Source organism: Nomascus leucogenys, chromosome 22a (genome assembly GCF_006542625.1).
Source record: "Nomascus leucogenys isolate Asia chromosome 22a, Asia_NLE_v1, whole genome shotgun sequence".
Classification (NCBI taxonomy): domain Eukaryota; kingdom Metazoa; phylum Chordata; class Mammalia; order Primates; family Hylobatidae; genus Nomascus; species Nomascus leucogenys.
The window spans coordinates 83,147,167-83,163,458 of NC_044402.1; the positions used below are offsets into that span (position 1 = coordinate 83,147,167).

A 16,292-nucleotide genomic window follows, 5' to 3' on the forward strand; every position below is an offset into this window, starting at 1 on the left:
GTCAACCTAAACCTACACCGCCCTCTCCACCCCACCGCCGCCGCGCCCGCTAGGCCCGCAGCGGGTCTCCCAGGCAGCGTCCTCCACGCCTTTCCCACAATGCTCCGCGCCAGGCCCCGCCCCGGCTCGCCGTGGAGACCGGCGCGTGAGGAGCCTACCGGTGCCGGCCGCGGACTAGTAGTCGCCGGTGTGGCTGGACCTTACCCATCCCGTGCGCCGCGGCTGGGCCGTCGGAGAGTGCGTGTGCTTCTCTCCCGCACGCGGTACTTGGGCTCGGCCAGGCGGGGTCCGCCGCCAGGGTTTGAGGATGGGGGAGTAGCTACAGGAAGCGACCCCGCGATGGCAAGGTGGGCATGGGCCCGGGGCCAGGGCTTTGCTGGAGCCGGTGGTGGCCTGGGCCCTCCGGTCAGGGAGGGGCGGAATGGCTGAGCGCCTGAACCTCCCTTCCTGTGCGCTCTTACGACCTGGGTATTGTGTTCTCGCTCCCCACCTTCCTCCTCCCTGTTATCCACACCACCCTTCTTCGGCCCAGCGATTCCCTCTCAGTTACTTACACTTTCTCCCTGAGTCCGACCTGAGACTTCAGACACCAGCAACACTTGACAGCCCTGTTCCCCCGTGTCTTCATCTTTCCCCGTCTCCCCTATCCCACTCTGCAGTGATGGCAACGCGAAAGCTTGCGCCTTCCATTTACCTGGCGCTTCCACCTGCCCCGTAGCTCGGGCCACGGGCGGTTCGGCCACACCCACGCTGAGAACAACCCCTGGGCGAGAAACATCTTATCCCAAAGTGTTGATTGAGACTATGCCCTCTCTTTTTCTGATGGTTGTTTTCTTGTTTGGATACTTATTAATCTCTACATCATTATGTTTTTTCAAAGGTATATTTTTGTGGAATGAAAAGGAAGTATTAGAAATGAGCTGAAGACCATTCACAGGTAAAGAGAAAAATTTTGAAATAGACATTTAGGATTAAATGAAAAACAGAAATGAGGTGCAAGGAGCGTTAGATTTTTCAAAGCATTACGAGATCTGTGGAACTAAAATATAGTGGTTGAAATGTGATATGATGAAGTAATGATTGTTTTTGCCATGCAGAGTATGTCTAAATAACCGATTCCCTTCTCTTTTCGTGTTTTGTTTCTACTTACACCAAACATGAACTTTGCAATAAAATTACACTGGTAACTTACAATTATTTTTCTGCTATTTTTAGAAAATGGCCTCTACTTAAATTCAGTATAAGCACCTTCTGAGAAAACTCCGGGAAAAAGATCGACTGCTGTGTAGATTGTCTATTATAACAGTATACTTCACTGTCATTTCTGGTAGGGTTGTATGAGAAGTAAAGAACCCTATGTTTCCTTCTAGTCCCTCCCAAGGACATTTCCTACAAGTGAATTCTGCTGAAAATGAAAATTAGACAGCTTTAGGAGGTAAAGAAGTAGCTAAAAGGGAGAGGTATTAAAGGCAACGCTATAACTGGGTAGAAAGAGGAAGGACATGTAGCTTATTGCCACCTTTGTGTTCTGATGCACGTCAGAGGTATTTTCTCAGTGTATAGATTGCTGAGTGTGTGTGTGCGAGCTACTTACTACCACTCATGACCTTTTATCTGCTATCTTCAGTGATTTCACAAATCTAGCTACATGGGTGTGGAAAGAGTGAAAAATAGAAAGTGGGGCATTCACACTGATTTGCCATTTAATGGAGATTGTATTGCTGACCATGTTCTTTGATAAATAAATTGTGCTATTGTTTTTAGTTCAAAATGTATTTTAACTGCCTGCTTTTCTTTCTTAGATTAATATTTTTGGGGACAGATTTGTGATGCTTGATTCACCCTTGAAGTAATGTGGACAGAAGTTCTCAAATTTGCATATTACATCAACTGGAACCAGCAGTGAATCTTAATGTTCACTTAAATCAGAACTTGCATAAGAAAGAGAATGGGAGTCTGGTTAAATAAAGATGACTATATCAGAGACTTGAAAAGGATCATTCTCTGTTTTCTGATAGTATATATGGCCATTTTAGTGGGCACAGATCAGGATTTTTACAGTTTACTTAGAGTATCGAAAACTGCAAGCAGTAGAGAAATAAGACAAGCTTTCAAGAAATTGGCATTGAAGTTACATCCTGATAAAAACCCGGTAGGTAAACGTTTGTTTTTAAAAATATTTGATTATATTTTTGGTACATTTTGATATTTATTTAAATTGCTTTAAATGATCAAATACTTAAGAATAATCACATGTCAAAATTATAATTCAACTTGTATACTAGAAACAAAAGCACCAAAATGTTCTACATTATTTAGGATCCCGTGAAGGAATCTCAGTACCAAAAATTCAGTTCCCTCTTAATTTGTAGATGATTTTCCAACAATTCTATTAAAGACATTAACCCCAAAACAAACGATAATATCCGTGAAGCAGTCGAAGTAGTTTTCTTATTAAAGTAGGGTAAGATCAAGTATTTTAGAACAGGAACAAAAAATATTTTTTTAAAACTCAGAGGGTATGACTTGCTAAAAATAGAAGTAATAGCTAATAATAGCATGTTTTAACTTTGACTATTTTCTTCTGTGCACAAGTCCACAAACCAGAGTTAGAAAGTTTTATAAATTAATACTTGACAGCAGCTGAATATAATGCCAGTCATAAATATTTATATACCCATTAACGTAAATCTTTCAAAACTAAATTCATTTTAATTTTTATGGTGTTTTTGTAATTTATTTGATTATTTCTTAATGAGATTTGGCGTTCGTCATTAACAAGGAGAAGACTTAGTTATAATTTTTTCTAGGTAGAAGTTTTAAAATAGGATTATTTTATTTCATTGCATGAAGCTGAGCAAGAGAAACAATATTTCTTTAAATATTGTTTAGTTGATTATCTTTTCCTGAGATCCACATTCTATTTAAGATTTTTATTTTTTTAATTTTTCTTTAAAATTTCAAATGATGATTTTTAAGTTTCCATATAAAAGATAGTAGACTTCTACATCCGAGTATTATTTAAATGAAAGCATCCTTCAGAAACAAATTTTATGAAACACAGTAACAAGGAAGAAACATTTCTGATCTAATTTTGGATTGTTTTCTTTTTTTTTTTTTTTTTTTTTTTTTTTGAGATAGGGTCTCACTCTCTTGCCCAGACTGGAGTGCAGTGACGCCATCTCGGCTTCCTGCAACTTCTGCCTCCCAGGCTTAAGCAATTCCCCTATAGCATAGTTGCCTATGCTATTCAGCAGTAACATGCTGTACAGGTTTGTAGCCTAGATGTGTAGTAAGCTATACTATCTAAGTTTGTGTAAGTACACTCTCCTGAGTAGCTGGGATTGCAGGTGTGCGTCACTACTACCCGGCTAGTTTTTGTGTTTTTAGTAGAAATGGGGCTTCACCATGTTGGCCAGGCTGGGCTCGATCTCCTGACCTCAAATGATCCACCCTCCTCAGTCTCCCAAAGTACTGGGATCGATTTTGGGGTGTTTCTGATACTGGCTTTTATGTAATTATCTGATAGATTGGGGCACATCTTTTTCTAATTAAGTTGATTTTTACCTCAAATAGAAAAATAACCTACAAATGCGTTGATTTATAATTGTTATAGGAGTAATAAATATTTATGAAATTAAGAGTTTCAACAGGCTTATTAGTTTCAGCTGCATTTTTAGGACGCCTAACTCACATGGTCTGATAACGTCTGTCAACCTTTTGAAGAGTCAATTATTTCATTACTTTTCTTACTCTTTTTTTTGTTGTTGTTGAAGATTATAGTTTCTTAAAAAACACTTCATTTCAAGCCATGGTAACTCATGTCATGTTGTATTACCCCTCCTCATGTTGGTATATGGTCTCCCAGAAGTTACTAGATTAATTAAACCTACGTATATGTTTTGAAGAAACTTGGATTGTGTATCTGAAATAATTGTATTATATCTAATATTTTTTAACAGAATAACCCAAATGCACATGGAGATTTTTTAAAAATAAATAGAGCATATGAAGTACTCAAAGATGAAGATCTACGGAAAAAGTATGACAAATATGGAGAAAAGGGACTTGAGGATAATCAAGGTGGCCAGTATGAAAGCTGGAACTATTATCGTTATGATTTTGGTAAGGTGATACGGTATTACTTATGGAATATTTTTTATCTGAGTAAAAGAAAAGTGAATTCTGTTTCACCACTTAGCTTATATATTTAAGATGCGTCACTTTGATTAGCTCCTTTTAATTTGCTGTGGGAGTGAAATTTAAAAGGAAAGTCAGTTGGTATACAGAGATGATCTGTACAGATATGAAGTATTGGTCAAATGTTGTTAAATACTTTTAAAATAAGGATTGCTATTTAATGAAAAATATGCATTCATGGACTGCATAATGACATTTCACTTAACAATGGATTGTATGTAGGACATTGGTCCCATTAAATTATAATACCATATTTTTACTGTACCTTTTCTATGTGTTAAATACAAAGATACTTAGCATTGTGTTACAGTTGCCTATGCTATTCAGCAGTAACATGCTGTACAGGTTTGTAGCCTAGATGTGTAGTAAGCTATACTATCTAGGTTTGTGTAAGTACACTCTGTGATGTTTTTGCAAGAACAAAATTCCCTAACAACACATTTCTCAGAATGTGTTCCCGTTAGTAAGTGATTTATGACTATATATTTGCATTGGGTTAGTTAAATATTTCTTTCAGTATTTTTTAATATTGAATAATATTTCTTTCAATATATTTTAGAGCATCATATTTTCCAAGAAAGGCTAACCTTTAAGTTTAGTAATGATCTCTTTAATAGAAATGCCATCCTTCTCATATGGAACCCTTATTGATGTTTTAAGGTGTTTTGGCCTTCGGTTGACATTAAGGTCAATACCTTGAAACATTATCAATAAAGGTTCCATATGAGAAGGACAAAAGGTGTTTTTTTTTCTTAAACATGAAGGAAAAAATAAGGTGGAAGGAGGAAACAAAGGAACCAAGGAAGAGAGATTGTAAACACACAGGTATCAAGGCAGGAAGGTGTGTTCAGAGACCCAGTGTTTCTCCTAGTCATTAATTAACCTCAAATGCAGGCTAAGAACTGAATATGTTTCTGTATTAGACTAAAGTATTTTAAATTTATATCTGGAGGATTTGCTTTTAGTAAATAGAATTTTTTTTTTTCAAAATAGTATTTTCAAGTATATTCTCTACACCTTGATAGTCTATATCAAGGGTTAGCATACTGCATTTCATAGGCCAAATCTGGCTTGCCATTTGCTTTTATAAATAAGTTTTATTGGGATGGAATTACGTTCCTTTGTTTACATAATATATATGACTTCTTTCACACTTCGAGAGCAGAGTTGAGAAGTTGTGACAGAAGCCATACATCCCACAAAGCCTAAAAAATTTATATTTACTAAATATTTGTGCCTGCCTCTGCAAATACTCTAAGCTTTTTAGCAGAAGATATTCTAACGTGATACCATGTATTAAAAACCATATAATCTGAAAATTGAATGAGGTCTGTAGTCTAGTTAACAGTGTGCCACTCTCAATTTCTTGGTTTTCGATATTGTACTATAGCTACATAACATGTCACCATTAGAGGAAGGTGAGTAAAAGGTACACAAGAGTCTATATTTTTGCACCTTCCTGAATCTGTAATTATTTTTAAAACCATAATATAAATTTTATATGGAGGTAAAATTATGTGAATATTAGGAACTACCACATACACATCTATGAGAGTCCACATCAGAATTCTAGTATCTTTAGACCACCCTAAATATATTGATAGTATTATTCACTTTTTTTTTCGCTTAGGCTGTTGCATATTGTCTAAGTTCGAGATTTAATATAGTAGTTTGATTTTTTTGATGATTAAAACGAGTAATCTATTTTGATGTGGCAATTTATATGGTGAAGTTTTGATTTTATAATTTTTATATACTTTTAAAATTAGGTATTTATGATGATGATCCTGAAATCATAACATTGGAAAGAAGAGAATTTGGTAAGTTTGTGGGCTTAAGGTTTTGTAAAACTAATACAAGTTCGATCTCATCTAAAACTCTTGGGGATATATATGTTTGAAATTTAGAAATCTTTTGGATTTTCAAACAGTAATAATGTAATATACTGTATCTTAAATATTTCTAGCAGAATGTGGTGAAGTGTACAATAATAAAAACATTAATATTTCTGTAGCAAAATGTGTGAGTATACTAAATAAAAGAAATTTAAAAATCAGTTCAGATCATGTTTGGATGCCAAGTGAGCTTGCTACAAACTTACAGCAAAACTTCTCAGAGCTTTTTGATTTTAGAGTTTTGGCTAAAGGTATAGTTATTTTGGAAGTAGATTTAATTTGATTGGCAACTTTGTGTGAAAATGGCCATAAAAATAAAGTTCTGCATTTTCCATTGCATTTTAGAAAATTGTATACCAGAATAGATTCTTATACCTTCATCCTTTGTACAGTAATAATAGGTTTATTTTTTCTACTTCAAAGCAATAAAACTTCAAATTTAAATTTTATATTGCTCTACCACAATTGTATTTAATTTAGAAAACTAAAATACGGCTGTGTGCGGTGGCTCACACCTGTATAATCCCAGCACTTTGGGAGGCCAAGGCGGGTGGATCACTTGAAATCAGGAGTTAAAAACCAGCCTGGCCAACATGGGAAAACCCATCTCTACTAGAAATACAAAAATTAGCTGGGCGTGGTGGCATGCACCTGTAATCCCAGCTACTTGGGAGGCTGAGGCACAAGAATCACGTGAATCTGGGAGGCTGATATTGCAGTGAGCCATGGTGGCACCACAAAAAAAAAGAAAACTAAAATAGCATACCAATCGCAAAAAATACATATAAATCTATACAATGTTTTTCATATATTATTATCGTTAAAAATTTATTACAGGTACTTGATTTTAGACAGTTTGTTCCTTCTAAGCAAGGGTGGCTCTTTTTTTTTTTTTGAGACGGAGTCTTGCTTTGTCGCCCACGCCAGAGTGCAGTGGCACGATCTTGGCTCACTACAACCTCTGCCCCCTGGGTTCAAGTGATTCTCCTGCCTCAACCTCCCGAGTAGCTGGGATTACAGGTGCTTGCTACCGCACCCAGCTAATTTTTGTATTTGTATTTTTAGTAGAGACGGTTTCACCGTGTTGGCCGGGCTGATCTCGAACTCCTGACCTCAGGCAATCCACCCACCTTAGCCTCCCAAAGTGCCAGGATTACAGGCATGAGCCACCACATCTGGCCAAGGGTGGCATTTTAATCTTATTTTCTACATCATGCTGGTGAGCTCCACAAACAAAATAACTGTTCAATGTGTTACTTTGTTAAAAGCCTTCTAGGTGAACACTTGAACATGTTCTAAGTGAATAGAAAATATTTCTTCCCTATATTCTGCAAATAAAATAGGACAATTTGATCCATTTGGATTGTTAATAGAATTAATGCTCATGTCACAAGCTGGTAGAATCATAACTCTCTTGTGTGAGTTATATAAACCTATATGCACAGCTGTTCCTGTGTGGTTTTTATTGTGTCTCATCTCCTAATACATCAGTAAGTGTTTTGTGTGCCAATGGTTCAGAAAACATCGGAATTATAGATAGAGGAACTGAACAAAACTTGCAAGCTTACTAATCCATGAGTCTACCTAGAATGAGACTTCACTGATAGTTATATTGTATATGGGTTCACACTTTTTCAGATGTGTCACTATGCAGAAAAGCTTAAGAACTGTTAATAGTTCATATAGAACCCCAAATTGTAATTCAAGATAAATTGCAGCCACAAAACTTCAGAGATAATTCATAAATAATTAACCTTGCTTGATGAGAGGAATGAGCAGGAGCATTGTTGTGATAGAGAAGGACCCTCTAGTGAAGCTTTCCCAGGCATTTTTCTGCTTAGCAGATGTTATCATTTCTGGCTCTCTAGAAAGTCAACAAGCAAATGCCTTCTAAGCTCTTCTATTATATGCAACATAGGTTAAGTAGGTTTAGTCAATTCTGACAGCTACTTTAAACTCTGAAAGAATAAAATAAGAGACCTACATAATATAGTAAGGATTGTGGGAATTAAATTTACTATAAGCCCTAAATAAGACATTACCTTGGAAAATCACTTTATTTGAAAAGACTGAGGGTTTTTTTTTAACAATTCAAAACATTAATACATACTTGCTAAAATTATAGATTTGAACAACATGTGATATCTAGCCAATAAATAGTACATTTTATATTTTATCTGTAAAATGACCTGATGCAAATTACAAATTTTACTCAGTTAAAAAATTTAACATTGTAAAAATGTGCTTTCTCATTCAAGATAAAAAGGCAAGAATAATTTGCTTTTGGTTAAAGGATTTCCATATAATTCCGTGTTAAAATTTGTTATTTTAAAATAAAAATTTCAGAAATTACAGTAAGACATTAAAACATACATGGTATTCTGAATACGTGCAGCTAATTCAGGCTAATTAGAAACAGGTACAGGACTCAGTGTTCACCTGCATTTCAAGTATAAGATAGACCTTTGGGAAAACAGTTAATCTGTACATTACAGGCAAAGTAATTACATTTTACTTTGCTAACAGAAGCTGTTAACTGGAGTTGTATGTATATTAACAGACAGTAGCTGTAGTTGTATAGTTTAGAAGTGGAAAGTTGCATTTTGAAATGTAATCTATTCTGGGTCACTGTTACGCACAGCATCCCATTGAGCTGTGATGATACAGTATTAAAAATATTTTAACTTTATTCTTACTACTCAGCAATCAGTGGGAACTTGGCAAATATGAGAAGTGCTCTATGAAGACAAATACAGGCGTACCTCATTTTATTACACTTTGCTTTATTGCACTCCATAGATAATGCCTTTTTTTTTCTTAACAAATTGAAGGTTTTTAGCAACCCTACGTCAAGCAAGTCTATCAGCTGAACATGTTTCCAGTAGCATGTGCTCACTTCATGTCTCTTTGTCACATTTTGGTGTCCAAACTTTTTCATTATTATTCTGTCTGTTACGGTGATCTGCAGTCAGTGATCTTTGATGTTACTATTGTAATCGTTTTGGAGTGTGCCCATAGGATGGCATACTTAATTTTTGTGTCTATTCTTACTGCTCCCTCTTCCTTCTCCCTTTTCTCTCCCTCTTCTTGGGCCTCCCTACTCCCTGAGATACAACATTACTGAAACTAAGCCAATTAATAACTACAGCGACCTCTAAGTGTTGAAGTGGAAGAGATGCACGTCTCTCATTTTAAATCAGAAGCTAGAAATGATTAAGCTTAGTGAGGGAGGCATATCAAAACCCAGGACAGGCTAAAAGGTAGGCCTCTTTTGCTAGTTAAATTATAAATGCAAAGGAAAAGTTCTTCATGGAAAGTAAATATGCTACTCCAGTGAACACACTAATGATAAGAACACAAAACAGCCATATTGCTAACATAGAGAATGTCTTAGTGGTCTGGGAAGATCAAATCATCCACAGCATCCCCTTAGCGAAAGCCTAACCAGAGAAAGGCCCTAATTCTTTTCAATTTTATGGAGGCTGAGCGAGATGAAGAAGCTGCAGAAAAAAGTTTGAAGCTAGAAGAGGTTGGTTCATGAGGTTTAAAGAAAACAGCCATCTCCATAACATCAGAATACAAGATGAAGCAGCAAGTCCTGACATAGAAGCTGCAGCAAGTTTTCCAGAAGATCTAGCTAAGATCATTGATGAAGGTGGCTATACTAAACAACAAATTCTCAGTAAATGAGACAGCCTTCCATTGGAAGAAGATGATCTGGGACTTTCATAGCTAGAGAGAAGTCAATGCCAAGCTTCAAAGGATGGGCTGACTCTCGTTAGGGGCCAGTGCAGCTGGTGACCTTAAGTTGAAACCAGTGCTCATTTTATGAAAAACCATGAAGAATTAGGCTAAATGGGCTCTGCTCTGTAAGTGTAACAGCAAAGCCTGGATGACAGCACATTATTTTATGAATATTTTAAGCTTTCCATTGAGACCTACTACACAGAAAAAAAGATTTCTTTGAAAATATTAGTGCTCATTGACAATGCGCCTAGTTACCCAAGAGATCTGATGGAGATGTATAAGGAGAATAAAGTTTTTTTGATGCCTGCTAACGCCATATCCATTCTGCAGCCCATAAATCAAGGAGTAAGTTCGACTTCAAGTCATATTATCTAAGAAATACATTTCATAAGGCTCTCTCTACCTGCCATAGGTAGTGATTCCTCTGATGGATCCAGGCAAAGTAAATTGGAAACCTTCTGGAAAGGAGTCACCATTCTAGTATCATTAAGAACATCTGTGATTCATGGACGGTGGTCAAAATATCAGTGTCACAGGAGTTGGGAAGAAGTTCATTCCAACCTTCATGGATGACTGAGGGGTTCAAGGCTTCAGTGGAGGACGTAACTGTAGATGTGATAGAAATAGCAAGAGAACTGGAATTAGAAGTGGAGCCTGATTATGTGACTGAATTGCTGCAATCTCATTATAATGATCTCATTATAATATAATTATCTCATTATAATAATCTCATTGTGGGGCGGTGAGGAGTTGTTTCTTAAGGATGAGCAGAGAAAGTGGTCTCCTGAGATGGAACCTACTTCTGGTGAAGATCCTGTAAACAATGTTGATATGACAACAAAGGATTTAGAATATTACATAAACTTGGTTGATAAAACAGCAGCAGGGTTTGAGGCCAGTTTTGACTCCAATTTTGAAAGAAGTTCTACTGTGGGTTAAATGCCATCAAACAGCATTGCTTGTTTCAGAGAAAATCTTTCAGGAAAGGAGACATCAGTCAGTGTGGTGAAGTTCATTGTCGTCTCATTTTAAGAAATTGCCACAGCCACCCCAACCTTACACAACCACCACCCTGATCAGTCAGCACCCATCAGCATCACAACATGCATGACTTGCTGAAAGGCTCAAATGACTGTTAGTGTTAGCATTTTTTACCAATAAAGTTATTTTTTGTTCCTTGGTTTGTTTGTCACCCCAGCTGGAGAGTGCAGCAGCAGGATCATAGCTCACCACAGCCTTAAACTCCTGGGCTCAGGCAATCCTGCTACCTCAGTCTCCCGACTAGCTGAGACTACAGGCATGTGCCACCATGTCCAGCTATTTTTATAGAGACAGGGTCTTGCTGTGTTGCCCAGGCTGGTCTCAAACTCCTGGGCTCAAGTGATCCTCCTGCCTCAGCCTCCCAAAATGCTAGGATGACAAGCATGAGCCACTGCGCCCAGCCTATTTTCTAATTAAGGTGTGTACATTGTTTTGTTTTTTTTTTAGACATAATGCTATTTCATAATACACTATAGTATAGTGTAAATATAACTTTTATATGCACTGGAAAACCAGAAAATTTGTGTGACTCCTTTATAGTGATACTTGCTATGTTGTGATTTGGAAACAAACCCGCAGTATCTGAGGTATGCCTGTTACCAGGGTAGGAGACATTTTTACTATAAGCAAGGTTTTGTGTCAAATACCATTCAAATTTGTTTTACAGCATATTTTTATTTAAGACTTATGAACAGTAATACCTTGTGTAATTATTGTTTTCTACTTTTATATAAAAATAACTACCTCATTACTTGTTTATAGCTGATAAGATAATCCCTTCTTTCATTACAGTTTGCATTAATTCTGTTAACATTTTTACCTAAATTTGTACTGGTTTGTGGTCTAAACCAATATGGCAATTTTTTCGACCACCACTATAGAATGATCATTTGCCAGACTTTGAAAACATTGCCAAAGAACAGCTGATAGTCCTGAATTACACACTTTGCCTGTAATGTATAGATTAACTGTTTTCCCACAGGTCTGTCTTATGCTTGAAATGTAAGTGAACACTGAGTCCAGCACCTGTTTCTAATTAGCCTGAATTAGTTGCACATATTTAGAATACCATGTATGATTTAATGTCTTACTATAATTTCTGAAATTTTTATTTTAAAATAATAACAAATTTTAACATGGAATTATATGGAAATCCTTTAACCAAAAGCAGATTACCCTCGCCTTTTTATCTTGAATGTGAAAGCACATTTTTACAAAGTTAAATTTTTTAAGTGAGTAAAATTCGTAAGTTGCATCAGGTCATTTTACAGATAAAATATAAAATGTACTATTGGCTAGATATTATATGTTGTTCAAATCTGTAATTTTAGCAAATATGTATTAATGTTTTGAATTGTTAAAAACCTCAACCTTTTCAAACAAAATGATTTTCCAAGGTAATGTCTTATTTAGGGCTTAGATTAAATTTAATCCCCGCAATCCTTACTGTATTATGTAGGTCTCATTTTATTCTTTCAGAGTTTAAAGTAGCTGTCAGAATTGACTAAACCTACTTAACCTATGCTGCATATAATAGAAGAGCTTAAATTTCCGTCACTCTATTTGTCTTCTTTATTTCTCTCATGCACACAAACTCTTATGTGAGGTTTGGCTGCTATTTCTTGTGCCATCACTTTTTACAACTTTAAGGCCATATTTATCTTGCAGTTTGAGGCTGCTTCTTTTTCAAGTATGGGCGTAGGAGAGTTTTTTTTAAAAAGCTATTGTTGGTTTGACGTTTGAAATATTTCTTGTGAAAAAAAATTTTAATTTTTTAAGAATGTCATTGATGTAGAAGATATAGAAAAAAATTGCACAGAAAATGAGAAAGACAATATGAAAATTTTATGGCTTTTTAAAATTCTGATCTCCACAAAAAGTTTTTAACTAAAATATGCATGAACCTTTAGTAAATAATTCTAAGTTGTTTGCATTTTGTGTATTTTTAGATGCTGCTGTTAATTCTGGAGAACTGTGGTTTGTAAATTTTTACTCCCCAGGCTGTTCACACTGCCATGATTTAGCTCCCACAGTACGTATTTTTCACATCCTCATTACTGGTTTTATTTTTAATTGATCTGCAATTTGTATGTTAGAATTTTTTTTCTATGAATAGTAATCAAAAATGATTATCAAATACTTTAAATGTCTGGTTTAAAAATGTATAGCTTGGAGTGTGTTCAAGGGAAGAAAAGTAGTCTTATCAGAGAAATATGTTTTCTTTTTCTGTCATAGTGGAGAGACTTTGCTAAAGAAGTGGATGGGTTACTTCGAATTGGAGCTGTTAACTGTGGTGATGATAGAATGCTTTGCCGAATGAAAGGAGTCAACAGCTATCCCAGTCTCTTCATTTTTCGGTCTGGAATGGTAAGGGATAAAGTTAGCATTTTTTAAATTTGTTAAACATTATGACAAGTTAAAGACTAGAGAAAATAACAGTATGTGGAATTTGCAGAACATTTTAAGTCTTGTTTTAGGTGCCATCTCACTAGTCTTCTGTAATAATAAACATTTTGGATTATGAATTTTTTTTTTTTTTTTTGAGACGGAGTCTCACTCTGTTGCCCAGGCTGGAATGCAAGGGCGTGATCTCGGCTCACTGCAACCTCTGCCTCCTGGGTTCAAGCAATTCTCCTGCCTCAGCCTCCTGAGTAGCTGGGACTACAGGCACCCGCTCCCATGCCTGGCTAATTTTTGTATTTTTAGTAGAGACGGGGTTTCGCCATGTTGGCCAGGCTGGTCTTGAACTCCTGGCCTCAGATGATCTGCCCACCTCAGCCTCCCACAGTGCTAGGATTACAGGGGTGAGCCACGGTGCCTGGCCAAACACCATTGACTTTGCTGTATTTTAAAATTAAATGTTGGCCAATTTCAGTTTCTGTCTTAAGGAACATAATTTATACAATATGTATATTGTATTTGGTAGTTTACAAAGTATTTTACAAGTGTTGTCTCATTGAATGTAAAGCTCTGATATCTTTTTTCTTAGTTTCCAGTGATGAACCTGAAACTATTATAAATGGTATTATTAAAATGTGTTCCATAGAATCTGTACTGTCAAGATTATCAGGATATCATTTGGAAATACATTCTGCTATTGAAAAATAGAACTTTGCTGCATTATTCAAGATAATGTAAAAATCCAACTCTGGTATTATTTTTATTGAGTTTTAAAGAGAAAAAGTAAAAGATGTTTCTCTTCTTACAAAAACCAATAGGCCCCAGTGAAATATCATGGAGACAGATCAAAGGAGAGTTTAGTGAGTTTTGCAATGCAGCATGTTAGAAGTACAGTGACAGAACTTTGGACAGGTAATTTTATTTTCTTAATTTGCTTGATTTTCAGGGTATTTTGAAATCAGTATTTTGTTTTTAATGGCAATATTAACATTTTGGTCATGGTATTGAAATTGTAAAGTGTCTTTTCCATGTTTCTTAGAAGGGAATTGTGTCATTTACTCTGAACTCTGCAGAATTTAACAAACTAGTTAAATTTGTACAGAAACTTGAACTATCAAGATATAGTAAATGGATATGAGATAGGGCTAGGGTAAAAAGGCATCTCTCAAAGTGCAAAAAATGTTTTGTAATACAAGTGTTTTATTGCTTTTTTAAGTATGCTTATCAGTCAGTAAATTCAAACCTATTCTGTTTAATTGTAAAGTTTAAAAATGCTTCTAATCTTAGGCTTTTAACTCATTAACTGCCTTTAGGCAGATTAAGCTAATAATAGTATTTGTGCTCAAGGTGTTCATTTTATTCATTGAGTAAAGTTACGTGTCAGAAACTATTAAATAGTAGGGCTGCAGTAATAAAATATATAATCTCTGCCATCGGTGACTTCATTAGTGAGGAAAACATTAGTAAACAATTAAAATGCAATATAGTAACTATTATTAGAGAGCTTAAGGAAGCATAAGATACGTAAAACAACCCAGCTGGGGAAAAGAGAGTTAGAAAATACTTGTTGAAAGAAGTCATATCCAATCTGTTATGAAAATGAATAGGAAGCCTTAGGAGATCACTGTGTATTTGCAGAAGTGGCAATACTTCATGAATCTGACAAAAAGATGAATAATTGGGTCAAGTGATGTGGGGAAATATAATATAGCTGGCTAAATAGGTAGACAAAGCTCAAGTCACAGGGGCCTAACTTGCCAATTTGAGTTTTTTTCTTAATGAAATAATGAATTTAGTTTTTATATGATGAAAAAATTGGAGAGCCATTGAAGGAATTTGTCATACTCAAGAGTATCTTTGGAAAGATAACTGGTAAAACTCAGAGTAGATTAGAAGAGGGTGAGATTAGAAAGGAAAAATTACTTAGAAAACTGTTTCCATTAGTAAAGGAGTAATAGGTGATCAGGATTTGCTTTTTTTCTTTTTTTTTTTTAAGGAAATTTTGTTAACTCCATACAAACTGCTTTTGCTGCTGGTATTGGCTGGCTGATCACTTTTTGTTCAAAAGGAGGAGGTAATACTATTTTAATTTTGTTGGAATGAAGAGAACATGACATTTAAATTTTTCGTGACAGTTTTAAGTATGCTACTGTAATTGATTATTAAGTACTAGAAACTGCAATTTATGCCCAAGATTACAATTTTTTTTACTTAATGAATATTCGCCTTCTTCATTATTTTACACATGAGGTTATTATTCATTTTTTAATGTATCCTTTATGTTTTTATGTTCAGTGGACCAGTTTTTCAGCTTAAATAGACTCATGATAAATTGTACCTTCAGGTAGCCACAGATGTTATTTGACAATTTGCAAAAATAACTAGTTGTTTACAGCTCTAACCCCTCCCAAAATAATAATTTTCTGGAAATATGGACTTTGCTTCATGCTTGTATATATCTCTCAAACATACATAGATTTGCCTCATACAATTATATATTTGAAGATGACAGCTTCTTCTAGGAACCTTTCCTTGAATAAATTAAGTTGAAAATTCAGTACTCTGCATAGCAAGCCACAAACTGTAAACTGTGTTCAAACGATGTGGTTGGTTAAAAATTGGTCTAAGATAACAAAATATTATAACTCAATGTATTTGCATGTATTTAATCCCAACATGAGTCTTTTCCCCACATTTCATCTCTCAGCCTTCATGCTGCTATATCGAAAAGGTACTGCCTTGTAACAAATCAACCCATTACCCCATCCTGTAAGGCCTATGCTAGGAAGACGCTGCCTTGCAGCAAAACGTCAGCCTTAAACTTAACTAATCACCAAGGGATTTTGTCTCATTTTGGCCTATTGCCCAAATTTCTGTTCATCCACACATGAACAAAAGTTCTTACATTCTCTGAGATTCTTTTACTTCTCACCTCAGGTAAATTGCTTCACCCTGTCTTTGTAGGCTCTGTGATGCTATAGCTCTCTTTCTTCTAAATCTTCTCTCATT

General features: G+C 35.6%; 1 protein-coding gene across 2 annotated transcripts in view; it reads left to right on the top strand.

Moving 5' to 3' along the window:
* Nucleotides 1-272: 272 nt before the first annotated feature.
* DNAJC10 (DnaJ heat shock protein family (Hsp40) member C10) overlaps nucleotides 273-16,292 on the top strand; it is a 59,519-nt gene continuing 43,499 nt past the window's right edge. The window contains exons 1-8 of one of the 2 annotated variants that reach the window (XM_030802738.1): nucleotides 273-937; nucleotides 1,803-2,152; nucleotides 3,963-4,125; nucleotides 5,970-6,020; nucleotides 12,833-12,915; nucleotides 13,119-13,250; nucleotides 14,102-14,195; nucleotides 15,280-15,357. In XM_030802738.1, coding sequence (XP_030658598.1) covers nucleotides 1,949-2,152; nucleotides 3,963-4,125; nucleotides 5,970-6,020; nucleotides 12,833-12,915; nucleotides 13,119-13,250; nucleotides 14,102-14,195; nucleotides 15,280-15,357 — 805 coding nt within the window. In that variant the 5' untranslated portion in view covers nucleotides 273-937; nucleotides 1,803-1,948. Of the gene's footprint in view, nucleotides 938-962; nucleotides 2,153-3,962; nucleotides 4,126-5,969; nucleotides 6,021-12,832; nucleotides 12,916-13,118; nucleotides 13,251-14,101; nucleotides 14,196-15,279; nucleotides 15,358-16,292 lie in introns of those variants that run through there. The other variant, XM_030802737.1, reaches the window with a different exon arrangement.